Here is a 27,399-nt window from a genome sequence, read left to right as displayed (position 1 = left end):
GCTCCCTGATCCCAGTCACTGGCTGGCCTCTCTGCCCTGCAGGTTCTCCTGCATCTGTGGAAGCACGAGTGCAAGCGTGTGATCGCCGACCGCTTCACAAGCCATGAGGATGGGGCCTGGTTCGACCGGACACTGGCCGACCTGGTGGAGGAGGAGCTGGGTGAGGCGGCCCGTGAGGAGGTGAAGCCTGGGGTGGACGCCTACTTTGTGGACTTCCTCAGGGATGCACCTGAGGCCACAGGTACATCCCACGTCACAATCAGGCCCTTTCAAATATGAAATATGAGCATAAATGATGGAAATGAGACCTTCTTTAACAAACCAATAAAATTGAGTAGTCATGAATAAATGTCATTAATGAAATTCAGAATCATAAATGTGAACCTTTTACCTAGAAGCTTGAAAGATAATGCTTTCATTCTAAGTCTAGTGAAGTTCTAAGTCTAGTGAAGGTCTAAGTCTAGTGAAGTTCTAAGTCTAGTGAAGGTCTAAGTTCTACGTCTAGTGAAAATGTGTCACTACACTCTTCTTTCTCATCACAGACCCTCAGATGTTAAATTTTCTATGTTAGAATCTTGAAGGCTTTACGCTTTCTAGATCATTGTGACAGACTAAATGAGGCCTACGATTGATTCCAACTGCGTTCGCCTGCTGTGTGCCCCCTGTCTGGACAGGGGAGGAGCCAGAAGACAGCGACTTTAACCTGCCCAAAGTGTACGAGCCCATTGTCTCGTTCTCCAGCCTGAGCGAGAGACTGAACATGTTTCTAGGCCATTATAACGAGAGCATTCGGGGAGCCGGCATGGACATGATCTTCTTCACAGACGCCATGGTCCACTTGGTGAAGGTATGCTAAGTTTTAGCCTTACCTGTATTATGAGAAATGGCATGCATGGTAATGGAGGTAATCTCCCTCTGTTTCTCTCTCTCTCTCTGTTTCTCTCTTTCTCTCTCTTTTTCTGCATTTCTTTCTCACTCTCGCTCTATGCAGGTGTCTCGAATAATCCGGACTCCTCGCGGGAACGCCCTGCTGGTCGGCTTGGGAGGCTCAGGCAAACAGAGCCTGACAAGACTGGCATCTTTCATTGCCGGATACAAAACCTTCCAGATCACTCTGACGCGGTGAGGGACCTATCTCTTCCCACCAGCCTCCGTCACAATATCACACTCTATTGTTCATGACATTGTTTAAAATTATATATAAATGAATTTGATGATCTTATGATTGTCATTCAAGAAGATCGTCCCATCAAACTGGGACTTTTTCCTGTCTAGTTTGCTTTACTCACATTTGCTCGGGTGTCAGTCAGTTTGACTGCACTTAACGTAGATGGTATGGGTGCATGAGAGCGCAGTATCGTTGGCTCTCCTGCAGGTGGCGCAGAGGAACCGACCGTAGCTGGTGACGAGCCGGCCACTTCCATTTCTGCACCTAGACTCCTAGCGCAATTAATAATGCAGGCCAGCCTGAGGAGTGGAATTGGATTGGAAGTGGGAAAGTCCTGTAGTCATTAAAGTCTGGACACCACGCTATTGGTGGGCCTTGCCTTGCCTAGATTGGGTTGGTGCAGAACAAGGACTCTGAAGCAAACGTTTTTCTGGGTTTGGAACAATTAATCTGCTGGCAGTCGTTGAACGGTCTTTCCCAGAGACCTCTATGGTGATGGCAGGGAAGTTTCAGTGGTGCAAAGGGAGAAAGAGAGAGAGAGTGTGTGTGTTTGTTTCTGTGTTTGTGTGTGTGTGTGTGTGTGTGTGTGTGTGTGTGTGTGTGTGTGTGTGTGTGTGTGTGTGTGTTTGACACCCTGTAGACAACAGATGGCTTGCAGCTTGTTCCTCCAAAACACAGGCTGCTCACGATTCCAAGTATTCACGTCGTCTTTTCACACCATGGTCCAAAAGGGCCATGCACACACAAACGCACACACACAAACACACAATGCTCTTGCATTCATCCATAAACAGGAGTTTCGAGCAGTTCTTGCTCTCACTCTGTGTGTGTGTGTGTGTGTGTGTGTGTGTGTGTGTGTGTGTGTGTGTGTGTGTGTTTGCATGTGTGTCTGTGTCTAGCTCATACAACACATCTAACCTGATGGACGACCTGAAAGGGTTGTACAGGACAGCAGGACAGCAGGGCAAAGGCATTACCTTCATCTTCACAGACAACGAGATCAAGGATGAGTCCTTCCTGGAGTACATGAACAACGTCCTGTCGTCTGGAGAGGTCAGGACCCTGTCCTACACATGCTCAGAGACAGATGACCCAGATTATGGGACTGTCCTGCACACACACACACACACACACAAACTCTGTCTCCCTGTAAACCTATACTCATAAATACTAGGGATGCACCGATTCCGATATTAATATCTGTATCGGTCCCGATATTGGAAAAAATTCTAGATCGGGTATCGGTGACAATGTGACCGATCCATAAAAACAGATCTATTCAGTCTATTTCTATGCTTGTAACGCTTTTCGGAGTTAGTTCAATCTTAAATATCCACTCTGACCCAGATAGAAGTGAACCTGGACAGTATCAGGCGAGTGAAACACGAAGCACACATAGGAGAGGTGAATCACTGACTTGTACTCGCGCTGGTGGTATTACACTTAGTCCGTTTATTTGCTGGTTGACCAAAATAAACCTGGGCTCCAGCACTACATGACTGTTCATACATGAACTGGTGAGTTGTCCAAAGCTCATTGAATGCGTTACTTACAGAAATAAAATAAAGATAAAATAAAGATCAGTGGTCTGAGTCGGTCTACGGCAGAAAGCTTAAAAAACAACAATATTCCATATGCGCACTCAACTCGCTCCCTTAAAGAGACATATTTCTGGCCGTTACATGCTTTGTGCTCTGCGTGATGTCTGCGCTAGCAAACTAGCTGCATAGGTATTGCTGTTTCTCTTATTTCATCTCCTTATTTATTTTAAATTATATTTAGAATTCTTGAGCCATTTCAAAGGTTTCTTGCAGTTAATTTTTTTCATGTTTGACCAAAGTTGTGAACCTATTGTTTTAGTCAGTTTCAGGTTCTTTGGTATTATTTATTTTACATTCAATGTTATATTCATAATTGCACTGACTGAACAAATGCAAGTTGTGTTGTTTTTACATATTTTTATGTGTGTTTAAGTGTGCTATACTGGTGCAGAGTTTTCAATAAACTTGTAATTCAGTATGTCTGGGTTTAAAAAAATAAAAATGTTTTAAGTCGATTCAGCACTGTTTTACTCTATCGGATCGGTATCGGCCGATACTAAGCCTCAGATATCTGAATCGGTATCAAAAGTGAAAAACATGATAAATACCTAATAAATACATACACAAACATAAATGCACAAACACACACACTCATACACACACGCATAAACACAGCGACCTGTTCCGTTGTACTGATCGCTTTCGAGTCAAAGCCAAGTCAGTCCATACACTTCAGGTAAAGCAAACAGCTGTCAAGGCTGCCAAACACTTCCTGCCCCGGAGAACTGTGACTGACTTCCTCTGCACTGATGATGCAGGAGTAGTCAGGCTCTCCACGGTTAGAACCCCTTTGCTTGCTTGGTACCGGGACAGATGCTTTAGCCGGGTGGAAGGATAAGACAGATGGGGAGAGAGAGAGACAAGGAAGAGGTGAGGAGTTCTGACATCGCCTCGGGGAGCGTTGGAGAGACAGGAAGACAGGTGGAATCTAGTGATGGAGACAGGAAATGGAGGAGGGTTTAGATCGTAGCGATGCAACAATATATAGGTAAACAGTAAAGACACTGCATGTGGCGAATCATCTGAATCATTAATCATCTGAATCATCTGGATATAGTTCTATGAGAAAAGGAGAAAAGAAAAACACTTTGCCAGCTATTCAGGGTTTAGAACACACGCCATACTGTATATGTGGCAGGCGTTAATGGAGGCTGAATGGCCTTCATTGTGGGGAGAGAAGATAAGAACGCGTGTACCGGGGTGGCTGGAGAAAAGGGCCAAGGCGTCGCTCTACCACGAGGCCACATAGATAAATGGACAAAGGAGCATCTGTTGTGGTCACAGAGAAGAAGAAGCAAAAATAAAGAAGAGGTCTGCTTGTAACAAGGTTGCACAGAGCAATTGGAGAGAATATCCAGGTATAAGGCTTCATCCTCGGGTGTAGAATCCAACTCCGCGCTTCTTTTAGTCAGCCAGAAGGAGACCAACAACCAAACGTGTAGCCTGATTGGAGAAACAGTGACGAGTGGCTTTTTTTTAAGGAAGAGAAAGGAAAGGCAGGCTGCACATATCACCTTACCTGGATAGTGCCAACAGCCGTCCGGGTCCAGCAACCAGCCTTTGTCCATGACGGTGCGTTTGCGTTGAGCAAAACTACGAGTCATTGGGAGGGTGGTCTTCACTGAAGTGGTCCCCTTCCTGCAGGCAGGGAGAGGTTGCCGTGATTGGTTCCCATCGTGCGGGTGGGAGGCAGCTACATTCGCCTTTAGATGTAATGTCGTAAATCATGCAGTTAAACACTTGAGGAAGGATAGCTCCGCCAGAGAGAGCAGCCCTTAACAGTGCTGGTGCTTCTGAATATTAATTGCGTTTGAATGAATAATTAATGAGAGGCGGCCCTCAGGGTTCCGTGAAGAGTCCAGCAGGCTGGTGGGAGCTGTGGAACCCATGAGGAACAGGAGGAGTTTTTAATCAGAGTGCTAAAAAACCAAAAGGATCAAGGAGGCAAATTATACAGGAACATGACCAGGTGTCCTCCATCACAGCTGTTTCTGTAGCTGTGAGATGCGATTACTGAACTAATGTGTCACTCGGCAGGGGGGTCCACATAAACATGACAACAGAGAGCCGTAATTGGCTTTGTTTGGGCCAAGCAAGCGCTCCGGTATGGCCTTCGTGGATGTGTTGTTTGCTGTAGTGTAACTAAGAAGGACTTTATGTGTGTGAGTTCAGTTCAGCCAGGTGTAAACTTCCATCTCCCCCATCCAGGTGTCCAGCCTGTTCGCTCACGATGAGATGGACGAGATCCTCAGCGACCTGATCCCGGTCATGAAGCGGGAGTTTCCACGACGACCGCCCACCAACGAGAACCTGCACGACTACTTCATGGGCCGGGTGCGGCAGAACCTCCACGTGGTGCTGTGCTTCTCGCCTGTGGGGGACAAGTTCCGGAACCGTGCCCTCAAGTTCCCCGCCCTCATCTCGGGCAGCACCATGGACTGGTTCAGCCGCTGGCCCAAAGACGCCCTCGTTGCAGGTGAGGAGCGGCTGCAGATCTTTCAGCCTCACCCACCACACTAGATCTGGGTTCTTTTCTGAGCCACTCTTCCCTGCTGTGGTGTAGAAGGTCCAGGGCTTTATGGGTCCTCCCCAGGGGTGTTTTCGTGACAGCCTCACCCGTGCGTCCCGCTCTGCTACCCTGCTGCTACCGTGGGCATTGCCAGTGCGCGGGACTCAGGGCCGTGGAAACAAAGCTTGATGTTCAGTCCAGAAACAGATTTACAATGCAGTGAAAGGGAGCAACTAGGCAGGATCTGCTCTCTTCCGGCCACCCCGAGGACTCTTGGTCCAAAACAACCATGTCTAATCCTGTCAGTGGCCACCAGAGTCTGTGGGTTCAGCACCCTGGACAGCGATCAGTGACCCTGGTGCGGCTTCCTGCCTTAGGGGTGGGTGGTCTTGGTAAATCACGTTTACATAAAATTAGTTCAGAAGAGCAAAAAATACAAAAGATTTTGTATTATTTGATCTTTTTTGAATATCAGTTCCATGAGTTTTGATTAGGTTTCTTTTGCACTGATTCACTCTAGGGTTGCAACGGTATGAGATTTTCACGGTATGATAACCGTCTCAGAAAATACCGCGGTATCACGGTTATCACGGTATCACAGTTAGTTTGTATATTATTAAAAGATACACTGACCCTTAAAGAAATTACAACAAGTTTTTTTTGTTCAATTAACTATTTATTGTAGAAACCTGCAACTATTGTATACAAAATGTCTCCTTTAAAAAAATAAGCTGTAAACATGTTTATATAAATACTGCAAAATTAGAGAAACCTAAATCATGGATTTCATTACAATTATTTAAGTTTAAATTATTTAATATCTGACAAACTCAGCCTGGGTCAGTGTCTGATCAACAACTGTTGTAAACGTCCGTTTTACTGCCAAGTTGGAATATAACCAGATACTGCAGAAAGAGAGGATTTATTTCTGACATCATCACAATAGAGATTTCTATTTTAAGGCTTTCACACCGAGTCTGGTTTTAACATATGAAAAACAGGCACGTTAGAATTTGAAAATGAACGCATGTCAATTAATGGCGTCTTTCACATCCAATGAAAGCAAGGACCTTAAAAAGCTAGAATTATACTTTCACTAGTGACCGTAGCGCGCGACTCCGCACAGTTCTTTTGTATTACGTTAACAAATACGAGCCTCTTGTAATTCCAGGACTAAACGTGAAGAGAAACGTGGAGAGAACGTGAAGACGTTAAGATTGGGCGTTTTGAAAATAAACAACCATTAAATAATGTGATGAAAAAGCGAATTATTTCGAGTATATGTATAAATATGTAACTTTATTAAGTTTAAGGTGCTGGGAAATATTGAAACGGACCTTTAAAATGACGTACAGGTGCTTTAATTCCACCTTATAAAGGTGTATGAACCCTGCAAATATGACTTTGTTCATTGCGCTGAGGCGCGGCGCACGCAAAGTTACAAAATTCGAGAGGTGCACGACCTCGCTAATCGACAGCGCGTGAGACCCTCGCGCACGGGCGGAGCCACCGCGATTACGTTATTTTTGCCGCTGACATTAGTTTAGCTTTTTTTTTGTTAAAAAATTTGTTAAGTCTGATACACGTTCTGCCATTCTCACCGCTGTGCTGAGTAGCTGAACCGGAGCGGAGTTGCGCATGCGCGGGTCAGTTTCTCCGCTGGCTTGCTTTTTACCGGTAATAAGCAAACGCACACGGTATGATAACCGTGCATTTTAATACCGTGGTATACCGTGAAACCGGTTACCGCTGCAACCCTAATTCACTCTATGATCAGTGCAGGTCTGTTGGAGGAAACAAAACCTTATAATGGTCTGCAAGGTTTTTTTGTCCAACTGGGTTAATCCTGCACTTCACTGGCCCTGCAATTAGCTGATCAGCACCTTTAAACCGCACCTTTAAACAAGAACCTGATTGCACCTTTAATAAGGAACCTGACTACGCTTCTAAAAGGAACTTCACTGATAGAAGAAGTGGCTTAGTTTCAATAGGTCTTTATTGGTTTTTCATTTGTCACCAGGGTCTGCATTTGAGTGGCTATCTGTGACTGTGATGTAAGTGCAGGGTGTTTTTAAATCTCTTTTTGACCCCAGTCTCAGAGCACTTCCTGTCCACCTACGACATGGACTGCTCCGCCCAGGTGAAGGGGGAGGTGGTTCGGTGCATGGGCTCCTTTCAGGACGGCGTGGCGGAGAAGTGCGCCGACTACTTCCGTAGATATCGCCGCTCCACCCACGTCACTCCCAAGTCCTACCTGTCCTTCATCCAGAGCTACAAGACCATCTACTTGGAGAAGAGGTTGGAGATCCAGACCCTGGCTGACCGGTATGCTCCTGGGGGAGGGTGGTGGTAGTGTATGTTTCAGGCCTGTCTAGTTCAACCCCTTCTAAGCTAAATGTTGCATCCCATACAAATAATTTTATTCATACTATCAATCAAAACATATTTAAGAGAGCAGGGGGTGGATTAAACGGGGTGGGGTTTATAATGGCGTATGTGTGAAGGATGAAGACAGGCCTCCAGAAGCTGAAGGAGGCCTCCGAGTCCGTTGCTGTTCTCAGCAAAGAGCTGGAGGTGAAAGAGAAGGAGCTGAAGATCGCCAACGAAAAAGCCGACATGGTGCGTACGTGTGTGTGTGTGTGTGTGTGTGTGTGTGTGTGTGTGTGTGTGTGTGTGTGTGTGTATGTGTTGTGCCTACCGGTTCCAGTTCTGGGCCTGTTGACGTGGCCACAGCCAAGCCCCCCAGGGATGAGCTCATGAACAGGGCCTGAATAAGCCTGTTCGGGTACCAGATTGGCAGTCCTGAGCCTGATGGGCATGTGTTTATTAGCCTATATGGAGATATGCTAATTTATGAATGCATATATGCTAATATACATGCTAATGAGTTTTGTGTCCACCACATACAGCCTCCAGCCCGTCCTGGCAAGCTGGGTGTGATTATCTTCTGAATATTGATACTGACCCAACTATGCCATGTCAACTGCATCCCAAACCTGGCAGGTGCTTAAGGAGGTCACAGTGAAGGCACAGGCGGCTGAAAAGGTGAAGGTGGAGGTTCAGAAAGTGAAGGACAAAGCCCAGGTCATCGTGGACAGCATCTCGGCAGACAAGGCCATCGCTGAAGAGAAGCTGGAGACAGCCAGGCAAGCCCTGGAAGAGGTGGAGGCAGCACTGCAGGTTTGCGTGGGTGGAGGGAGGTTTGGGTGGAGCAGGGAGGTCTGAACCACTTCAGAGGTGACTGTTACAAAACAGGACCACAAACGGGTGACTCTGGAAGAGTCAGGAGAGAAGTGAGGAGATAGGAGAGGAGAGGAGAAGAGAGAGGAGAGAAGTGAGGAGATAGGAGAGGAGAGGAGAAGAGAGAGGAGAGGAGAAGAGAGAGGAGAGAAGTGAGGAGATAGGAGAGGAGAGGAGAAGAGAGAGGAGAGAAGTGAGGAGATAGGAGAGGAGAGGAGAAGAGAGAGGAGAGGAGAAGAGAGAGGAGAGGAGAAGAGAGAGGAGAGAAGTGAGGAGATAGGAGAGGAGAGGAGAAGAGAGAGGAGAGAAGTGAGGAGATAGGAGAGGAGAGGAGAAGAGAGAGGAGAGGAGAGAGAGGAGAGAAGTGAGGAGATAGGAGAGGAGAGGAGAAGAGAGGTGAGGAGAGAAGAGAGAGGAGAGGGGAGAAGAGAGGAGAGGAGAGAGAAGAAGAGATGGGAGAGGAGAGGAGGAGAGAAGTGAGGAGATAGGAGAGAAGAGGGAGGAGAGAAGTGAGGAGAGAAGAGAGAGAGTGGTGAGGAGAGGAGAGAAGTGAGGAGATAGGAGAGGAGAGAAGAGAAGAGAGAGAGAGGTGAGGAGAGGAGAGAGTAGGAGAGAGAGGTGGGAAGGGGAGAGGAGAGTTCTGTAACTCGGCAACCCGAGTCCATGCTTCTCCGGCATCTACCCTGTCGCCACGGTACTCATGACCTCTGGCTGCCGCATCCGTATCATGGACCGCCGGGGGCGATAAGGGCCTTTCTCCAACATGTCTGTTACTCTGCAGAGTCCCCGAGGGCTGCCGTGGGCTCATGTGTCTGCTGCATCAACACGATGTCTGTCTGTCACTGTCTGGCTTCCTTGTGTGAAGGAAATATTGATTATATTCATGTGTGATTCATGTTAATCATGTCCATGCAGACACTATAGCATGGTCTGTGTTGAAAGTACTGCTTAGTAGTTAACTGTAACCATATTGAAGATGTTTTTCTGTAAGACTGAAGTTTTCTGTGCAGCAGCAGAGTTAGTGATAATATTGCTTATCCGTTTCTAAGCACCCAAGGTTGAATCCCAGGGAAACTGATAACTGCTCCTGGGAAGCAGGCATCCTTAGTTTTTTCTACACACACACTTTGACTATAAGAATCTGGACTGAGAGAGACAGTTCAGAGTTACTGCATGAAGCGTACGCTTCACATCATACTTTTATACTTTTATATTTTGTAACTCTCTTGCTATCAAATAAATACTGCTTAATATATTATAAGACCTTGAATTCTGTGCCATCAATTCCACCACACTTGCTCAGTCCGTCTCTCCTCTTCCCTCCCCAGACGATCAAGCAGTCGGACATCGCCAAGGTGCGGACCCTGAGCCGGCCTCCTCACCTCCTCATGCGCATCATGGACTGTGTGCTGATTCTCTTCCAGCACAGGTTGAACACCGTGCGTCTCGACCCGGACAGGGGCTGTGTCACGCCCTCCTGGCAGGAGTCCCTCAAGCTCATGACGTCCAAGAACTTCCTGAGCAGGCTGCAGGTATGACCAAGGGCACTCCCAGCCAAGGGCACTTCCAGCCAAGGGTACTTTGAGTGTAGAGATGCAGGAATTCAGCCCTGATTTTAGTCCATATCAGAATCAGAATCAGAATCGCCTTTATTGTCATTATAATTTACATTACAATGAAATTAGATTCTACCCCAAGGTGCTCGCCTGGACAGTAAATACACACACAACATAAAACATAAAACGATAAGTTGATATACAAATGGTTCGTAGATTACTTGCGTGATATTTTGAATATTGCACAAGCTATATTACAATGTATGTTACAAATATTGCACATATTGCACGTGGGAAGTATTTTACATTGGTTATATTGCACATGGCTTGGGAATTTACATTATTACTGTTATTTACATGTTATTTAGTGCAGTGATGGCTCTTGGGTAAAAGCTGTCCCTGAGCCTACTTGTGCGAGTTTTGTGCAACCTGTACCGTCTGCCTGAGGGCAACAGGTCAAACAGGTGATTGCTGGGGTGGGATGAGTCCTGGGTGATGCTGACCGCCCTTCTGAGGTAGCAAGAGGTGGCAATGTCATCCAGGCTGGGCAGGGAGCAACCAGTGATCCCCTGGGCCGTGTTGATCACCCTCTGCAGTGCCTTTTTGTCTGCCACTGAGAACACTCCGTACCATACCGTGATGCAATACACAAGAATTCCCTCTGAGGACAGTATATCTGAGGACAGTTTGACTTTGAATTTCATGAATGGGAAACCAGATGATGTACAGTAACTTTTAAGAGTAAAATATAGTAACTAAAACCATAGATCACATATTCTGTCTGGTTTACTTTTCAAAATTAAAAATCATTACATATACTATTCATTTTTTTCTTTCTTTTTAAGATTATTTAGCCTTTTAAGGACTACCACAGAAAGATTTGCTCTGATTTCTGTGGGGCGGAGGGGGGGGGGGGTGGTGGGCTGGGCGGGTTGCAGGCATTAAAGTGTGTGCAAGTGCTGATAGTTCATCACGCCAAAGTGAATGAATGAATGAATGAATGTTCGATTTATATAGCGCCTTTCCAGATTCCCAAGGCGCTTTTACAATTTAACACAGGTACAAGTCACAGACAATCAATCACACACACACACCGGCGAGAAGCGGCAGCCAATTACGCACAGCGTACTCTCTACCGGAAGCCACAGCCCCCTGGGGGACTGAATGGGGTGCAGGAAGGGGAGAGAGGACAGACCCTAGTGGCAGAGCACCATCCACCACTGGGCATACAAGCACACACACGCACACAGACACAGACACTACTTTTTATTGAACACAGAGACATAGACACACACTCATGGAGAATTTTTTTTTTTTGTTGACTGCCAATTTACCTAACCTCCATGTTTTTGGACTGTGGGAGGAAACCGGAGATCCCGGAGGAAACCCACGCAAACACAGGGAGAACATGGAAACTCCACTCAGATAGGGACTTGAACCCAAGACCCCAGTGCTGAGAGGCAAACGTGCTAACCACCAAGCCACCGTGTTGCTCCACAGTGCACTGTTTACCTTTTAACATCAGCAATTTGGCTTGAGGCTGATTTGTTCTAGTCATTACAGCAGCAAGTGGAGTTGCACGGATCCAGACCTGTTCCTCGCTAAGAGCACCTGCTCCGCAACCCAAAGACCTCAGCTTTCCTCACACAGTTCAGGCCATTTATCCAGGAGAGAAGCACTTCTGAGCCCTTTGTCTCAATATTAGAGTCTCCCTGTATCCCAGCAACACAGAGAATAGCAAAGAAATAACAGCGAGGAACAGCAAGGAACAGTGCAAGAATGAGGAAATCAAATAAAAATTTATTTATATTGCGCTTTTTACAACAGTTGTCACAAAGCAGCATTACAAGTGTATGAGTCCAAGCCCCCATTGAGCAAGCCAAGGGCAACAGTGGCAAGGAAAAACTCAGGGTGGACATCAGGAAAGACTCGTCTCAGTATTTCTCAGGGTAGGAGGACAGCTGTTTGGAAAAAAGGGACAATTAGCTCTATATGGGATTATATGTGGGACAGAGGAAATTTAAACATTTCTGGAGTGTAGCAGCAACTCCGTCCTTAAATTATTATAGCCTAACTAAAAGGGCAGAACCAGACGGTAACAGACTTGGGAGCATTCTGAGACATTGGCATCCACCCACTACATTGTCAACAAACTTAGGGGCCATGTGCAGTGACCAGTTTACCATACAACCCTTCGCCCATGAGCCTGTGGATCTGTACCTTTATCTAAGGGGGCACATTAGTTATACAAAAGTAAGTAAGTACGTTTTCGATCTAGACTTGAGACTATGTCTTGGACACATTCTGGAAGGTTATTCCATAGTTGGGGGGCCTTATAAGAAAATGCTCTTCCCCCTGCTGTTACCTTATTAATTGTTGGAACTAATAAGAGCCCAGCACCCTTTGTTCTTAGGGGACGTGGAGGTTAGGAGATCAGGAGCAAACCCGTGTAGTACTTCATAGGTCAATAGAAGAATTAAAAAATAAATATGGAATTTAAATGGGAGCCAATGCAGGGCTGATAAGACTGGGCTGATATGATTGAATTTTCTAGTTCTAGTTAGAACTCTGGCTGTGGCATTTAGAACTAGTTTGAACTGAAGTTTATTTAGATTCCTATTTAAGCATCCTGACAGTAATGAGTTACAGTAGTCTAATCAGGATGCTAACAAAGGCATGTACAAATTTTTCTGTGCTGGGAAAATGCATTTCTTAGTTGCAGAGATGTATAAAAGCTATCCTAGTAGCACTATCTATGTATTTATCAAATGACATGGAGATTTTTGGCTACTGAGCCAGGAGTAATGGGGTAGTCTGCGAGATTTAGCATTAGGTCTGGTATTTTCTGTCTTGTAGCCTTTGGGCCCAGAAGGAGAATCTCCATTTTGTCACCATTAAAGGCCCAAGTCACCTTGAGTGGCCAAGTGCCTGTCTGTTGGGGAATTTGCTCACTCTGTGGGGAGAAGTATATCACTACAATATAATGTAAATAATAGTGGTCCTAAGATGGAGCCTTGCAGGACTCCATATTTCACTTTCGTGCATTCGGAAGGAATATTATTTAGCTCTACAAACTGATAGAGATTGGTTAAGCAAAAATAAAACCATAACAGGGCTGTACCTGAGATTTTTCTAACCGTTCTAGCAGGATCCTGTGATCTAGTTTGTCGAAAGCTGCACTAAGATCAAGAAGCTCTAATATACGGGGCAGTCATGGCCTGGCGGTTAGGGAACTGGTCTTGTGACCGGAGGGTCGTGGGTTCGATTCCCAGACAGGCCATGACTGAGGTGCCCTTGAGCAAGGCACCTAACCCCAACTGCTCCCCGGGCGCCGGGCTAGGGCTGCCCACCGCTCTGGGCACGTGTGATCCACAGCCCCCTAGTAATCACTAGTGTGTGTGTGTGTTCTGACTGTACAGATGGGTTAAAAGCGGAGGACAAATTTCGATTGGGGTGTAAAAATCACAATTGACAAAATATGGCACATTTCATTTCATTTCATTTCATAGATACATAACCTTGTTTTGAGGCAAGTAGGAGATCATTTGTTACTTTAATTAGGGCTGTTTCAGTACTATGGTGGGGCCTAAATCCAGATTGGTACTTTTCAAATATGTGATTCCTGTGCAGATATAAACATAATTGTTGAACCACAGCTTTTTCTATGATCTTGGATATAAATTATATGTTCGAAATGGGTCTATAACTAGACAGTACAGTTGATCAGTTTCTTGATCAGCGGTTTAACACTAGGACTGCAAACGCCACGAAAAAAGTCACAAGGAAAATCAGCCACCGAGTAGCCCACTTCCCCGCTGTGAAGCAATTAGTGCCCTTTGTCTTGCTAAAGACATGGTACGCGTTTGATTCATTCCTATTCAGCATAGGAATAATTACGTTCACGCTATAAATAAAGATAGATTCATGGGTTGTAACTTCTTGAAGCTGTGTGAAAAGTGCTAGATGAGCTGGCCAAGCTGGTTTTATGGTTAATGACTGCTAGTTTACAGGATTTGGGCATGTGACCTATGGTAATGGTTAAGTTAACTACCGTTTGAAGAAGTTCAGTCACAACTGTTAATACCCTTTAGAGTAATTTTGAGGGAATTGAGTGTAATGTGCAAGTAGTACAATTTAACGATGAAATTATTTTTTCCATTTCTGGTTGTGGGAGTGGATGAAAAGCTTCAAGCACCTGTGGCTCGTCTCGTCATCACTAGGGACTTGTGTTTTGTCTATTTAATGTGCGTTCGCGCAGTGTCCCGTGCTCGTCTTTGTTTGAGTCTAACACGTTCATTGTAATCATATTTCATGTGCGCTGTCTGCGCTTTGTTTGTTGTAATTAAAGTGACGTTTGCTTTTCACATGGGACTCGTGCCTCGTCCTTCACCATGCCGCAATCGTCACACAAATCAGATGACAGAGCTGTTGGATTACCTATAAAAGATGTTATATTTAGTCGAACATTCTCTATTTTATTATCAAATCCATAAGAAATCCATAAAGACATTACTAGCTAAGTTTCTTGGAATCTGAGGTTCAGTGGCTGCTAGATTTTTTTGTAAGTTTAGAAATAGTACTAAAAAGAAATCTAGGATTGTTATTATACTCAATCGATGAGGCTAAGTATACTGAGTGTGCTTTAGTGAGGGCCCTTATGTACTAAACATACAGACATGCAGATCAACATAACACGATGTGTAGAACATCCAGCACTCCATGACATATTACATTTAATGGTTTTACTGGGGGTGGTGTTTATTTTCCTTTTAATGGCATCTTCAGAATCTCTAACAGATTTGAAATGTTGCTTGAATAAAATGTTCTACTGCTTAAAACAACAACCAAACCCCAAATATCGTTCAGTTTGCCCATCTTCATCATTATCATAATCATCATCATGTACATTTGGAGTTTGGGTAATTAATCAAGCTACATGGGGGTATTATTAAATTAAAGCCCCTGTATTAAAGTTAAATGTGGGCATTACAAAGCCCCCTTATTAAAGTTATATGTGGGTATTAAAGCCCCCATATTACGGTTATATGTGGGTATTACAAAGCCCCCTTATTAAAGTTTTATGTGTGTATTACACAGCCCCCTTATTAAAGTCATCAGATGTCATGCTAATGTTTAGGCTGTTGTCAATACCCAGGCATCTCAAGGACATTTAACTTCAACACTTCAAAGACCCAAGACCCCTGCAGAACACCACTAGTAATCTCAGTAAAACCCAGTCAAACACCACCAAAAGTTACACAGTGGGTTGTCGTGGTGATGTAAACAAAGCATTCTGATCAAAACCCCATTATGCACATGCAGCAGTGACTCATCTGCAGTATCAGAACCAGTGAGGCTACTTTGAGATGGTTGCAGTCAGACCCTGCCTTCTGCTGAGATGGTGTTGTAGTGTAGTCTAAATCCTCCCTAATAAGCATCTACAAAGCCCCCACTGAAAAACCCAGAATCCCAGAAGGAACAGAATGTGCCACTGTCTCAACTGGCTTTCCAAGCAAAGAGGGATTTAGAAATTATGCATCAGTTTTTGAAATAATTTAGAATAATTTAGACGGCTGTATCTTTCTACTTAGCCCGCAGCTTCATGGTGCTGTGTAAGTGCTGTAGATTCACCTCCACGCGTGTTAATGTCTAACACGTGCTCTGCCCCACTGTCTCTCCATCTCCAGCAATTCCCCAAAGACACCATCAACGAGGAGGTGGTGGAGCTGCTCCAGCCGTACTTTGACATGCCTGACTACAACATCGAGATGGCCAGGCCGGTGTGTGGCAACTTGGCGGGCCTCTGTTCCTGGACCAAAGCCATGGCTGCCTACTTCGACATCAATAAGGAAGTGCTGCCTATGAAGGTCTGTAGGAGGAGGCACCTGGGACTTTTTTTTGCCCTCCCCCTTCCTCCCCATGCTTTCTCTTTCTCCCTTTCTTTTTTTTTGTCCTCCCATAGTCTCTCTCTATCTCTCTCACTCTCTCTCTCCATCTCTTCCTTCCTTTCTCTCTCTCTGTCCTCCCAAAGGTTCTCTCTCCCTCCCTCTCTCTCTGTCTGTCACCCCTTCTCAGATCAGTTGTGCATTATTCAGGCATGAAAATGGGTCAGCGGTTAAAAAGGTGAGAAGACCGGGGGGCGGGGCATGTGACGTCATGGGGATACGGCGACGGGGCGTTGACATGTGACGTCATGGGGATACGGTGACGGGCGACAGGTTATGCCAAATATTACGGAGCCCGTAAGGTGACATCATGTAAAAAATATAATAACGCTGTGACGGGTAGGGTGAGCGAAAATAAATGGAAGCGATCACGCCAAGTCTCAGGGAAATAGGATGGTTTAATATGTAAAGTGTGCAAACCAAAACCCGTGAACTGATCCGAATTAAGGATATAATAACCAGCGGTCAACTGGTACAAAGACAAGACATATATAGACGAACAAACGACCCTCAGGTGAGACGGATCGGGGGCTCCGCCCACCTGAGGGACGAACACAACACCACACCCACAGGACAAGCTGCTGCTGTAGACGGGGGCGACCAGTAGGGGGCCGCCGTACCGTGACAGATCCCCCCTCCAAGCCGCACTCCCCTCCACCGGCTGTGCGGCCTACAGCAGCAGCACACAAAACAATGGGGCAGGCAGGCAGGGACAAGGGACACACCCCCTGTAGTCCCGGAGCTGAAACACAAACAAACACACGTTAGCTCACCTACCTGGGCGGGACCCTGGACCGACCGGGCCGTCAACAAGACAAAACCACGCCCCGGTCGGTCACAGGGCCCTCACGCCCTAACCGGCATTAAGCCGCATAGCCCCACAGGTGCGAGGACGACGGGCCACAGCTCCTTGTCCGTCCGGGATGTATGTGTGTGCGGGTTACCTCCCTGGGGCGTAGCTACGTCACCTCCAGGACCCCGTGGAAGGGTCTCCGTCTTGTGCAGGAGCTCTTCAGACCGGAGCCCCATGGTCCCCAAACATCCGGGGGCCCCAACCCTCTAGGGAGGGGCTCTTTAAGACCGGGCTCCGGTCACCCCACAACATAAGGGGGCTCCTGCCAGGTGGAGACCTCCACAAGGCCCAGGAACGCCACGATCCACCGCCAGGGAGAAGCACCTGCACATAAAACACAAATGCACACACACACACCCACACACACCAACACAAAACACATACGCGCACTACCCTGATCCCCCCTACAATGGGGGAGGGGTCTCCGTCTCAGCAGGGGACTTCCACCTGCTCAGGAGAACCCCCCATGTTCCTGGTCAGGGCCTCCCTCAGGAGCGACGCCCTCCGTGCCACTCCCCGTGGCACGGGACCCTCACTGGTCCACCCCCAACACACACTCAAGGGGGAGGAGCATGTGTGGAATTACATACAACATATCACAGGCACGCGAGAACAACACACACACGCAAAAACTAGACAAACAAAAAACAGTGTACAAACAATGAACAAACGGGACTCTTACATGCGCGCTCGGTTTTAATTTTGTGACGTGCCGCTCAGGTTCGCAGTCGCTCCCCCACACAAAACAAGACGACAGGGGAGCGAGGCGACAGAGACGAGCGGCACCCGCGTCACACACGAAACACTAAACATATAACACCACGAGCACGCACACTGGTCCACACGCCCATTCACACGTACACTTCACCCACACAAAACATGAAGAGTATAACAGGGAAGACGCCCTGGTCCTCGCCGTGCAACACACAAAACAATTGCACGGCGAAACTCTTCAGACAGACAAACAACGGACATGAAGAGCTGTCTCAGGGCAGACTGCCCTGGTCCTCGCCATGCTACACACACACACACACACAACACAAAAGCACGGCGGAGCTCTTCAAACAAAACACCACGCAGACAAACACTTACCACGAGACATGACCACGAACAAAGGAGAAAGTAAAGGAGACTGGCGGCTTCCGAAGGTGGCTGGTTATTCTGTGACGGGTAGGGTGAGCGAAAATAAATGGAAGCGATCACACCAAGTCTCAGGGAAATAGGATGGTTTAATATGTAAAGTGCGCAAACCAAAACCCGTGAACTGATCCGAATTAAGGATATAATAACCAGCAGTCAACTGGTACAAAGACAAGACATATATAGACGAACAAACGACCCTCGGGTGAGACGGATCGCGGGCTCCGCCCACCTGAGGGACGAACACAACACCACACCCACAGGACAAGCTGCTGCTGTAGACGGGGGCGACCAGATCCGTAAACGCGAGAAGCCGCTTTCGCCATTCCAGATGGCTCAGTCAAAGCCATTACGTCTTAATGAACCAATAAATACGTCAGCTGCGAAAATGAGTGTAAAAATACCAGGGTTCATATGTTTTTATTTTCTAACATGGGCTAAAGCACAGGGTAGACTCAAATGTACGATCTGGTAAATGTAGTGGTAGATGTACGATCTGGTAAATGTAGTGGTAAATGTACAATCTGGTAAATGTAGTGGTAAATGTACGCTCTTCTGCCTTGTCCCCGGTGTAGCACTAGGTCCTGCTTCTCGTCCCACTTAGCAGTAAATGAATAACATGAATGAAGAACGTTCGTATGATTGAAACGCAATTTGGCCTCTATGAAGGTTCTGGGCGGAAACTGCTGGCCACTGTGTCATTGAAATTGCCGATTTCGGAAGTGCTCTGTTTGCTTATTAAGTCAATATGATAATTAAAATGTATACATATAATCTCCCGACCCCCTCCCAACAAAAAACTCATCGGATCTACACGATTCACGTAGGTCACCCTTTTCAACTTCAAAATGGCAAATTTTGCCGAAAGGTGACAGATTTTCATGCCTGATTATTGACACGGCAGGGTGAAATACCTATGCAGTCAAAATAATACAGCACTTAAATCTATCATTAATACACACATTTATAAAAGTTTTCATTCTCACCAAACTCTCACCTTTCTCTCCCCACATCCTGTCTCTTCCGCTCAGGCCAGTCTTGCTGTGCAGGAAAACCGGCTGGCCATGGCGGACGCTGACCTGCAAAAGGCCCAAGCCGAGCTGGATGACAAGCAGGCCCAGCTGGACATGGTGCGGGCTGACTATGAGAAGGCCATGATAGAGAAGCAGGTATGCAGCTGAGGCCTGAAGAACACGCCCACTCACCACTGGCCCATTAAAGCACACAAACCCACCTGACCAATTGTATTACCTTCTCTGGCAGTATGTCAATGATGAGGGTTTGGCTTAAGGCTAAAACTCCGCCTCTTTTTTTTCCCCTCCAATTATTCCTATGCCATTGGCATTGCCTCCATTTCAAAGGGCTGAAGTTTTCAACTTGAACTGAAACTTTTTTCCTGGCAAACAGTGTGTCAGCTGGGCGCCTGCGGTGGGTGCTGAATCTTTCATTTGCATTTCTGCATAAAATTGAACACAGTGGGTCTTGTAAATGATTCCAAAACTCATCTTGATGAATCACTCCATTCTCACCGTGTGTGCTTTCATAGATTAGACAAGCGTTCTCCAAGTATTCTCCAATGTTCCCATTCACAAAGTGTCATCAGTCGCATTAGCATTGGATTCATTAGGTGGTAATTGTGTGATTATCAGTCGCTGACTGGCTGGTCTCGGTGTTGATTTAATTTAGGCGTGTACCATTCGGGGGAACATAAAACTTTATCGGAGCAAAACATCTCACTTAAAATGAAAGGTCTGCGATTAAGAAAATGGCAGAATCGATGTCCTTAAAGGCTGATGTTTGAAAGCGCATTAGGGTTCTAAAAGATGTGAAAGTTTATGCTACGAAGTGTTATGTGGCAGTGATATTGCTATAGCTCTCCTTCCATTCCTCTGTCAATTTCTACATGTGGGTTTTTCTCTCCCTCTATCACTCTCCCTCTCTCTCATCCTTCCTCCCAGACGCTACTTGAGGACACAGAGCGCTGCAGACACAAGATGCAGATGGCGTCTGGCCTGATCAGTGGTCTGGCGGACGAGAAGGCTCGCTGGACGGAGCAGAGTCGCGAGTTCGCCGCCCAGACCAAGAGACTCGTCGGTGCGCCGAATGAACTAGAAATGTTTTGTAAAGAAGAATGGTCTAAAATACCTTCAGCCACAATCCAAACTCTCATTAGAAGCTATAGGAGGCGTTTAGAGGCTGTTTCTGCGAAAGGAGGATCTATTAAATAGATCTATTAAATATTAAGTTAAGGGTTTTTTTTGGGTGCCCAAACTTGCACCTGCCTATTTTTGTTTAGACAATTATTGCACACTTTCTGTAAATCATATAAACTTCATTTCACTTCTCAAATATTCCCCTATATGATATATTTAACTTAATTTTTTAATCCAAACATTCAATGATTTATAAAGGTAAATCAGGAAAACTAACAAAGGTGACCAAACTTTCGCATCCGACTGTATATATGTATACCTTCAATATCAAATGTTTCTTTTGTTCCTCAGGAGATGTACTGCTGGCCACTGCCTTTCTGTCCTACTGCGGCCCCTTCAACCAGGAGTTCCGCAACATCCTGCTGTCTGATTGGCAGAGGGAGATGAAGGTTCGTGGCATTCCCTTCAGCGCCACTCTGAACCTGGCCGACCTGTTGACCGACGGGCCGACGGTGAGCGAGTGGACCCTCCAGGGTCTGCCTAACGACGACCTGTCCATCCAGAACGGCATCATTGTGACGAAGGCTACCCGCTTTCCCCTGCTGGTTGACCCCCAGACCCAGGGCAAGACCTGGATCAAGAATAAAGAGTCTAAGAGTGAGCTCCAGGTGAGGACAACACTTGTCTTAGCGCTCGCCCGTTGCTCAAGCAACAAACCCTAACGACAATTGATTGCTAATACCATTATGTAAATGGCTACAGGCTAATTAGCGGCAGACAGCTGTCGTTAATAGTTAGCCACATTTTCTCAGAGCGGTGTTTGTTAGATTAACCACCATGATCTTAAGGGGATTAAAGATTCTTAACCACTCTGTATGATGAGGCAGCAGTAGGTCTCATAGCCGTATTAAAAACACTGCCTTTCAGGGTTGGTTCATTCACATATAACATTCCTGAGTTCACTAGTACTCGCTTTGTGAATCTGAGCTCACGATAGTCCTCTATCTGATTGGTCCAAGGTCCTTGTGGAAATACAGATTTTTTTTTCCCACAAAGACATACTTTCCGTTTCTGGTAATAGCTTTCCAGGTAGTGGGCTCAGTCCGAGTTTGTGATGAGGACTCGCTGTTCTCACAGGTCACTTCACTGAATCACAAGTACTTCAGGACCCACCTGGAGGACTGCCTGTCTCTAGGGCGGCCTTTGCTGATCGAGGACATTGGGGAGGAGCTGGATCCTGCTCTGGACAATGTTCTCAAGAAGAACTTCATCAAGACGGGCTCTACGTATAAGGTATTCAGAGTTCCTGGTTGGCTTACGTCATTGTGTCTTTATGTCGTTGCTGACATAAGGACTCCCCTAGCTCACCTGAGCATGGCGCTTCTAACACTCAGATCAGGAGTTCGATTCACAGCGTTCTGGATAACAGCGTCTGTCAGTCACAGAAGCCCAGACGGTCGCTGGATTGACAGTGTTGTGGAAATAAAGATTGATAATTCAAGACTGCAGAATTATAATAATTAGCATGTAATTATTCTGATGCGGAGACATCCCCTTTCTGAGGTCCTTCATTTACAACAATGGTGAAAATCAAGTGACAAAATGGCCTAATCTTTAAGCAATAATAACTGCATATTAGATAAAGTGACTGTTTAACTTTCTCCGTCTACAGAATTGCTCTGCATAATGTCAAAAGAGTAATAGGCCTTAACTCCTCTTTATTATTTCAGCATGCTGAAATGTGTGGAATTATGATTATGTACTGTATTTGTTGTCTTCCTTAATTACCCTTATGAGTTTTATTAGTAGCACTGTAAATCATACATCGTTAGACGTGAGGCAGCAGAAAACATGGTTTTCATGTGGGTGTGAATACGGCCCATCTGTGTCACGTCGGCTCCAGAGGTGCGTGTGAAGTCATCCGCCGCAAAAGCCCCGCCCCCTCACCACCGCCGTCAGGTTCACGTGGACCTGGTTCCTACGTTAATGCCGATTGTGCTAGTCAAGCCTATCTTAGCTGTGGGGCCAATCTTGTGATTGATAGTTACCCCCCACCCCCACAAGATCTCGTTAACGTCCGCGCCGGGGCAGGGCTGTTTGCCGGGAGAAGGGGTGATGACTAACGAGTGCATGGTGAGAACCGTGAAAGGGTTTATTTGCAGCTCTGTGAGCGCAGAGGTGTGAACACCTGATCTCTCTCTGTAATGTCCGTGCCGGGGAGCAGGAGGCGCACGCGTTTGTATCGTTACGTCATCAGCCCGCTCGCTCATGAGCACCACTTCTCAGGAGAGGAAGAAAAGAAAACAGCTCAATCACACCAGTCACCAGCTCTCGAGTCTGAGGTCTGGAGTGAAAGTGAAAGTGGAGTGCTGGATAGAGTCTGAGAGAGACAGAGACATGGGACCTGAACTACCGTCTGCATTCACACTAGTGAATACACACTGGCATCGAAAAGGGATTCAGAATATTTGAATCCAAGCCAAAGCCTGAGTCTTAAGCTCGAATCTAAGTCTGGTTACAAGTCATTAGGTTTGGGACTCAAGTCTATGTCAAATTCGGTGCCACAGAGACACAGGTATGCAACTTAAACTGTTCCAAAATAGACAGACTTCTGCAGCCTCAAGTGCAAGGTGCCATCATCCCTTCTGCAGTGTTGATGGCCGTCACTGTGTTGTACGTGTGTGAAGATTATTTCCCGGCTTGTCTTACTGGGAGCGTCTCGCTCACTGTCTCACTCCTGCGTCCTTTCTCACCTGAACAGGTGAAGGTTGGTGATAAAGAAGTAGACGTCATGAAGGGTTTCCGGCTGTACATGAGCACCAAGCTGCCCAACCCGGCGTACACGCCGGAGGTCAGCGCACGCACCGTCATCATCGACTTCACCGTCACCATGCGCGGCCTGGAGGACCAGCTGCTGGGTAGAGTCATTCTGACGGAGAAACAGGTCAGTCCACTACGGGCCTGCCGGCCCCACACTCGCGCCTCTTCATCCCAAGGGGGTTTCTGGGAAAGAGGAGGGGCCAGAAACATTTCCGTGCACGAGATGAGAGCCAGCAAACATTTGCTGACTGAAGCATTTTCCTCCAGTTCAAGAAGCCATGGTTTGAGTGCTTTTTTCTCCCGGGGCTTTTTGAAAAGCATGCCATTAAAGAGGAGGAGTCAAACAAAGTTGGCAGTAAGAATGAGAAAAATCTTTTCCTTGAAGCTCTGTTCTTACAGTCAGAGAATGACAACCTAGGTCACAATACAGCAGTTCAGCTAAGTATGAACTGAGAATCACCTGAGAAATCAGGAAACACACCTCAGGACAACGACAACTGCTGCAGCCATGGAGCGGGACTGAGGCTACGTATGAAGGCGTTGATCTCGGGACTAACAAGGCACAAGGGTATGGGATAATGGGAGGGTGGAGCCAGAGCTGCAGTGAACCAATCAGAAGCTGAGCTATCAGCATGGGCCTTTTGAGGGTGGAGACTCTGTCATTGTTCATCTAGTGCTATTACTCCTATCAGTGCTATACTGCTGAGCTTAACTGATTACTCAAGACATACACTGATAATGTAGTTTCTAATATAGGATTTGTCTGTATGATTCCATGATGGTGCAGTGGTTTTTAAGTTTGTTATTGCCCAGCTTCCAATGTGAATGCTGCTGCTTTTCTGGTTATCCGGTGAGCACATCCAATTAAATACCCCCCCACGGAACCCAGGGTACCCGCGGGTCCTTAAAACGTCTTAAAATGTCTTAAATTTAGTTTTCCATATTCAAGGCCTAAAAATGTCTTTAAATGTCTGGAATTTTATGAGGGGAGGCATTAAATTATTATAAGTGTGTGTTGTTCAGTTGTTCTGGCGCGATGTGAACTTTGCCGAATCTAGCGGATGATGGAATGGATTTAATACTCCAGAGATGGAGTATTAAAATATTGTACTCAAGTAAAAGTACTATTACAATGAGGAATTTTTATTTAAGTACAAGTTACTAGTCTAGAAATCTAAAAAGTTAAAACTAATGAAAAAATTTCTCTGTTAATACGTCACTTTTTTAGTTGCATATTAGCAGTTGTGTGGATTTAGCCCCAGACCAGACTGTAACTGATGTTATTAACACTAGAGCTCCTGAGAATTCAGGATTCTGAGGACATCACCCCTCCTTCTTCTCCTTCTTGCCAGCAATTAGCAAAGCCAAACATCACTCTTTATTATGTTAATTCACAGAGCAAGACTGAGGCAGCAGCCTCACCCAGAAAGTCTCTGATCACAGAGATCACAGATCACAAACAAGCAGAAACACAAATGCTTCTATCAAATGCTTCTAACACAAATATAGATAGATAGATAGATAGATAGATAGATAGATAGATAGATAGATAGATAGATAGATAGATAGATAGATAGATAGATAGATAGAGAGGTAGTATAAGAAATGTACAAAGAGCAAGATTCAAGCCTGCTGTTTAGATCACAAACAAGCAGAAACACAAATGCTTCTATCAAATGCTTCTAACACAAATATAGATAGATAGATAGTATAAGAAATGTACAAAGAGCAAGATTCAAGCCTGCTGTTATCAGTGATGCAGTGATGCAACGCGACCATGCAAATTTTCGCTAGCAATGATATGGGATTTCCTATATAACATTAGCATCAAGCTAATTGCGCCATATAATTTCTTAGCTTTTCAAACGCGAATTCAAACGCGGAAACAGAAAGTGTTTGATTACAACAAATATTATATAGTATAGTATATGAAATATACAAAGAGCAAGATTCAAACATTTTTATTTATTTTTATTGTTTGACGGGACTCATTAGAGAAACTCGTCTCTACGTGCGATTGAATTGTAACTTTTGAAACACGAGTCTACAAATTTTCTGCCGTTTGTTGTAGTATCGGTAACATACAGTCTGCTTGTAACTTCAACTTTTTCGTGAAGTATCACGTTTGGTGTTTTGGTCATATGAGCTTGGGGGTGAGCCAGCTTGTGCTTTGGCAGGCGTATGAGCTGGGGGTGAGCCGCTTCCACCGCATTACCAAGACAATGGGCGTTAATCCCTTCACAGCAGGGGAGTGGGCTACATGGACCCTACCAAGCCCTGTGAAATTTTTCGCTTCTCTAGGAGCTCTAGTGTTAATTTAAAGTAGCTTTATTTCTTCCTAACCTGAAAAATATCTTATAACGTTATAATTTTTTTACAACTTGTTGGATTCAACGCTAACTAGGTGAACAGTCCTGCATCACAACAAAGGCTTGACGTGGAGTATTCGTGAGCTGATGGTTCAGTCTCTCGGGGGCAAACACAGTTGTCTGTAACACCGCCGGCATCATGGAGCCAATAGGAAGTGGACACACATGCTGAGAAGAGCGAGATTTAATACGGACAAGTCCAGAGTCGTCATCCTTTAAACATTCAGGGGTCAAATAGTCAAGTTATCCAGAGAGATATACACAATTTACTTGAATAACATGTTAAATACAGTATCCATAGGCATGGGGAAACACTGTCCTGAGCAGCTGTACATTTAACAGAGATCAGCACTCAACGACGGGAAACCCAGAGACTAACAAGAAACGAAACATGGAACACATGAGAACAATGATAAGGGGCGGAGTTACAAAACACCAGGCGGGGACACCTGGAACATAAACAAAAGCACATGGAATACAAACACAAAAAACTTGACAGACAGGAGGGGCGGAGACACGTGACATGTGCACTGCGTAATAAAGCTGTTGCCTTGGTTGTGTTTAAATTCAAAGTGGTCCGTCTGATATGGCCAGGGGTTCACTCCATTTGCTTTGGGTTCAACTTTGCATGCGGATTTAAAATACAGCGAATTGCAATTCCTAACACAAATTGTAAAAAAGTTAAAAGTACACAAAAAAACATGCTTACAGCACATACTGGAAGCACAATGGCCAAACTGCAGCTGACTCCAGACAAAGGTAATCGTGGTTGTTAAGCACCTTATTCTAGACTGCTGGGTGGGAAGCCTTAATGACCTATCTGTGTATGTCTCTGCTTCCCTGATGCTTGGCTCTGTGAACATTGGCATTCGGGGACCACAGCAGGTGCCAGACTACAATTCAGTACTGTAACGGCAGAGGCTTTTGAACAATAACAAACAGTCCAACTGAAGTTTGTAGGTGATCTTTAAGTCCCTTGCTGTTCTGTCGTGGGTCATTTATCTGCTTTGTCTCTTCTCGGCAGTAGATCGTCGTAGTGTTAATTCAAAGCAAAAAGACTGTTTTTTGTTCAGTGGGGTTTGTGCTACTGTTTGTCCTTCCAGCAACCAGTGTTGTCCTCCTGGTACTATTATCTAGCGGTGAACATTGATTTTTATGATCACGTTATCACCTTGAGTAACCTTGCTTAGCCAACTTGGCGATACAGTGCTGAATCTCACTCAGACGTCACGATAGGTCGAAGTGAACCATCACAAGGGTTCCTCACCTTCTCCAATAGAAAATGGCTCAGCATAGCTCAACACGCCAATTTGGGGAGTGGCCTTTTGGGGAGTGGCCTTTTGGGTAGTGTCTTTTTGGGGAGTGGCCTTTTGGGTAGTGTCTTTTTGGGCAGTGGCCTTTTGGGAGTGTCTTTTTGGGGAGTGGTCTTTTGGGTAGTGTCTTTTTGGGGAGTGGCCTTTTGGGTAGTGTCTTTTTGGGGAGTGGCCTTTTGGGTAGTGTCTTTTTGGGGAGTGGCCTTTTGGGAGTGTCTTTTTGGGGAGTGGCCTTTTGGGTAGTGTCTTTTTGGGGAGTGGCCTTTTGGGAGTGTCTTTTTGGGGAGTGGCCTTTTGGGTAGTGTCTTTTTGGGGAGTGGCCTTTTGGGAGTGTCTTTTTGGGGAGTGGCCTTTTGGGTAGTGTCTTTTTGGGGAGTGGCCTTTTGGGTAGTGTCTTTTTGGGGAGTGGCCTTTTGGGAGTGTCTTTTTGGGGAGTGGCCTTTTGGGGAGTGTCTTTTTGGGGAGTGTCCTTTTGGCGAGTGTCCTTCTGGGAGTTGCGTTTGGGGAGTGGGTCCTCCATTGTTTAGCCAGTACTGATGCTCATATGCGGCCCTGGCCCCTCCCACAGGAGCTGGAGAAGGAGCGCACGAACCTGCTGGAGGACGTGGCGACCAACAAGAGGCGGATGAAGGAGCTGGAGGATGGTCTCCTCCTCCGTCTGACCAGCACACAGGGCTCGCTGGTGGACGACGACACCCTGGTGGTCATGCTGGGTAACACCAAGCACACCGC

General features: G+C 45.9%; 1 protein-coding gene across 1 annotated transcript in view; it reads left to right on the top strand.

The window, feature by feature from the left end:
* LOC143516673 (dynein axonemal heavy chain 5-like) overlaps window positions 1–27,399 on the top strand; it is a 97,820-nt gene that overhangs the window by 55,287 nt on the left and 15,134 nt on the right. Inside the window, exons 47-62 of the mRNA XM_077008422.1 lie at window positions 43–241; window positions 675–847; window positions 992–1,122; window positions 2,068–2,221; window positions 4,978–5,245; window positions 7,372–7,603; window positions 7,783–7,897; window positions 8,282–8,458; window positions 9,847–10,050; window positions 15,762–15,941; window positions 19,044–19,181; window positions 19,971–20,106; window positions 20,517–20,833; window positions 21,303–21,458; window positions 22,927–23,109; window positions 27,236–27,399. The exon at window positions 27,236–27,399 is cut by the window's right edge and continues 80 nt beyond it. Of these exons, the coding sequence (XP_076864537.1) occupies window positions 43–241; window positions 675–847; window positions 992–1,122; window positions 2,068–2,221; window positions 4,978–5,245; window positions 7,372–7,603; window positions 7,783–7,897; window positions 8,282–8,458; window positions 9,847–10,050; window positions 15,762–15,941; window positions 19,044–19,181; window positions 19,971–20,106; window positions 20,517–20,833; window positions 21,303–21,458; window positions 22,927–23,109; window positions 27,236–27,399 (2,927 nt within the window). The remainder of the gene's footprint in view (window positions 1–42; window positions 242–674; window positions 848–991; window positions 1,123–2,067; window positions 2,222–4,977; window positions 5,246–7,371; window positions 7,604–7,782; window positions 7,898–8,281; window positions 8,459–9,846; window positions 10,051–15,761; window positions 15,942–19,043; window positions 19,182–19,970; window positions 20,107–20,516; window positions 20,834–21,302; window positions 21,459–22,926; window positions 23,110–27,235) is intronic.

This window comes from Brachyhypopomus gauderio, chromosome 6, assembly GCF_052324685.1.
Source record: "Brachyhypopomus gauderio isolate BG-103 chromosome 6, BGAUD_0.2, whole genome shotgun sequence".
In the NCBI taxonomy this organism is placed as follows: domain Eukaryota; kingdom Metazoa; phylum Chordata; class Actinopteri; order Gymnotiformes; family Hypopomidae; genus Brachyhypopomus; species Brachyhypopomus gauderio.
The sequence above is the reverse complement of the archived record's forward strand: the minus strand, read 5'-3'. Positions and strand labels throughout refer to the sequence as shown.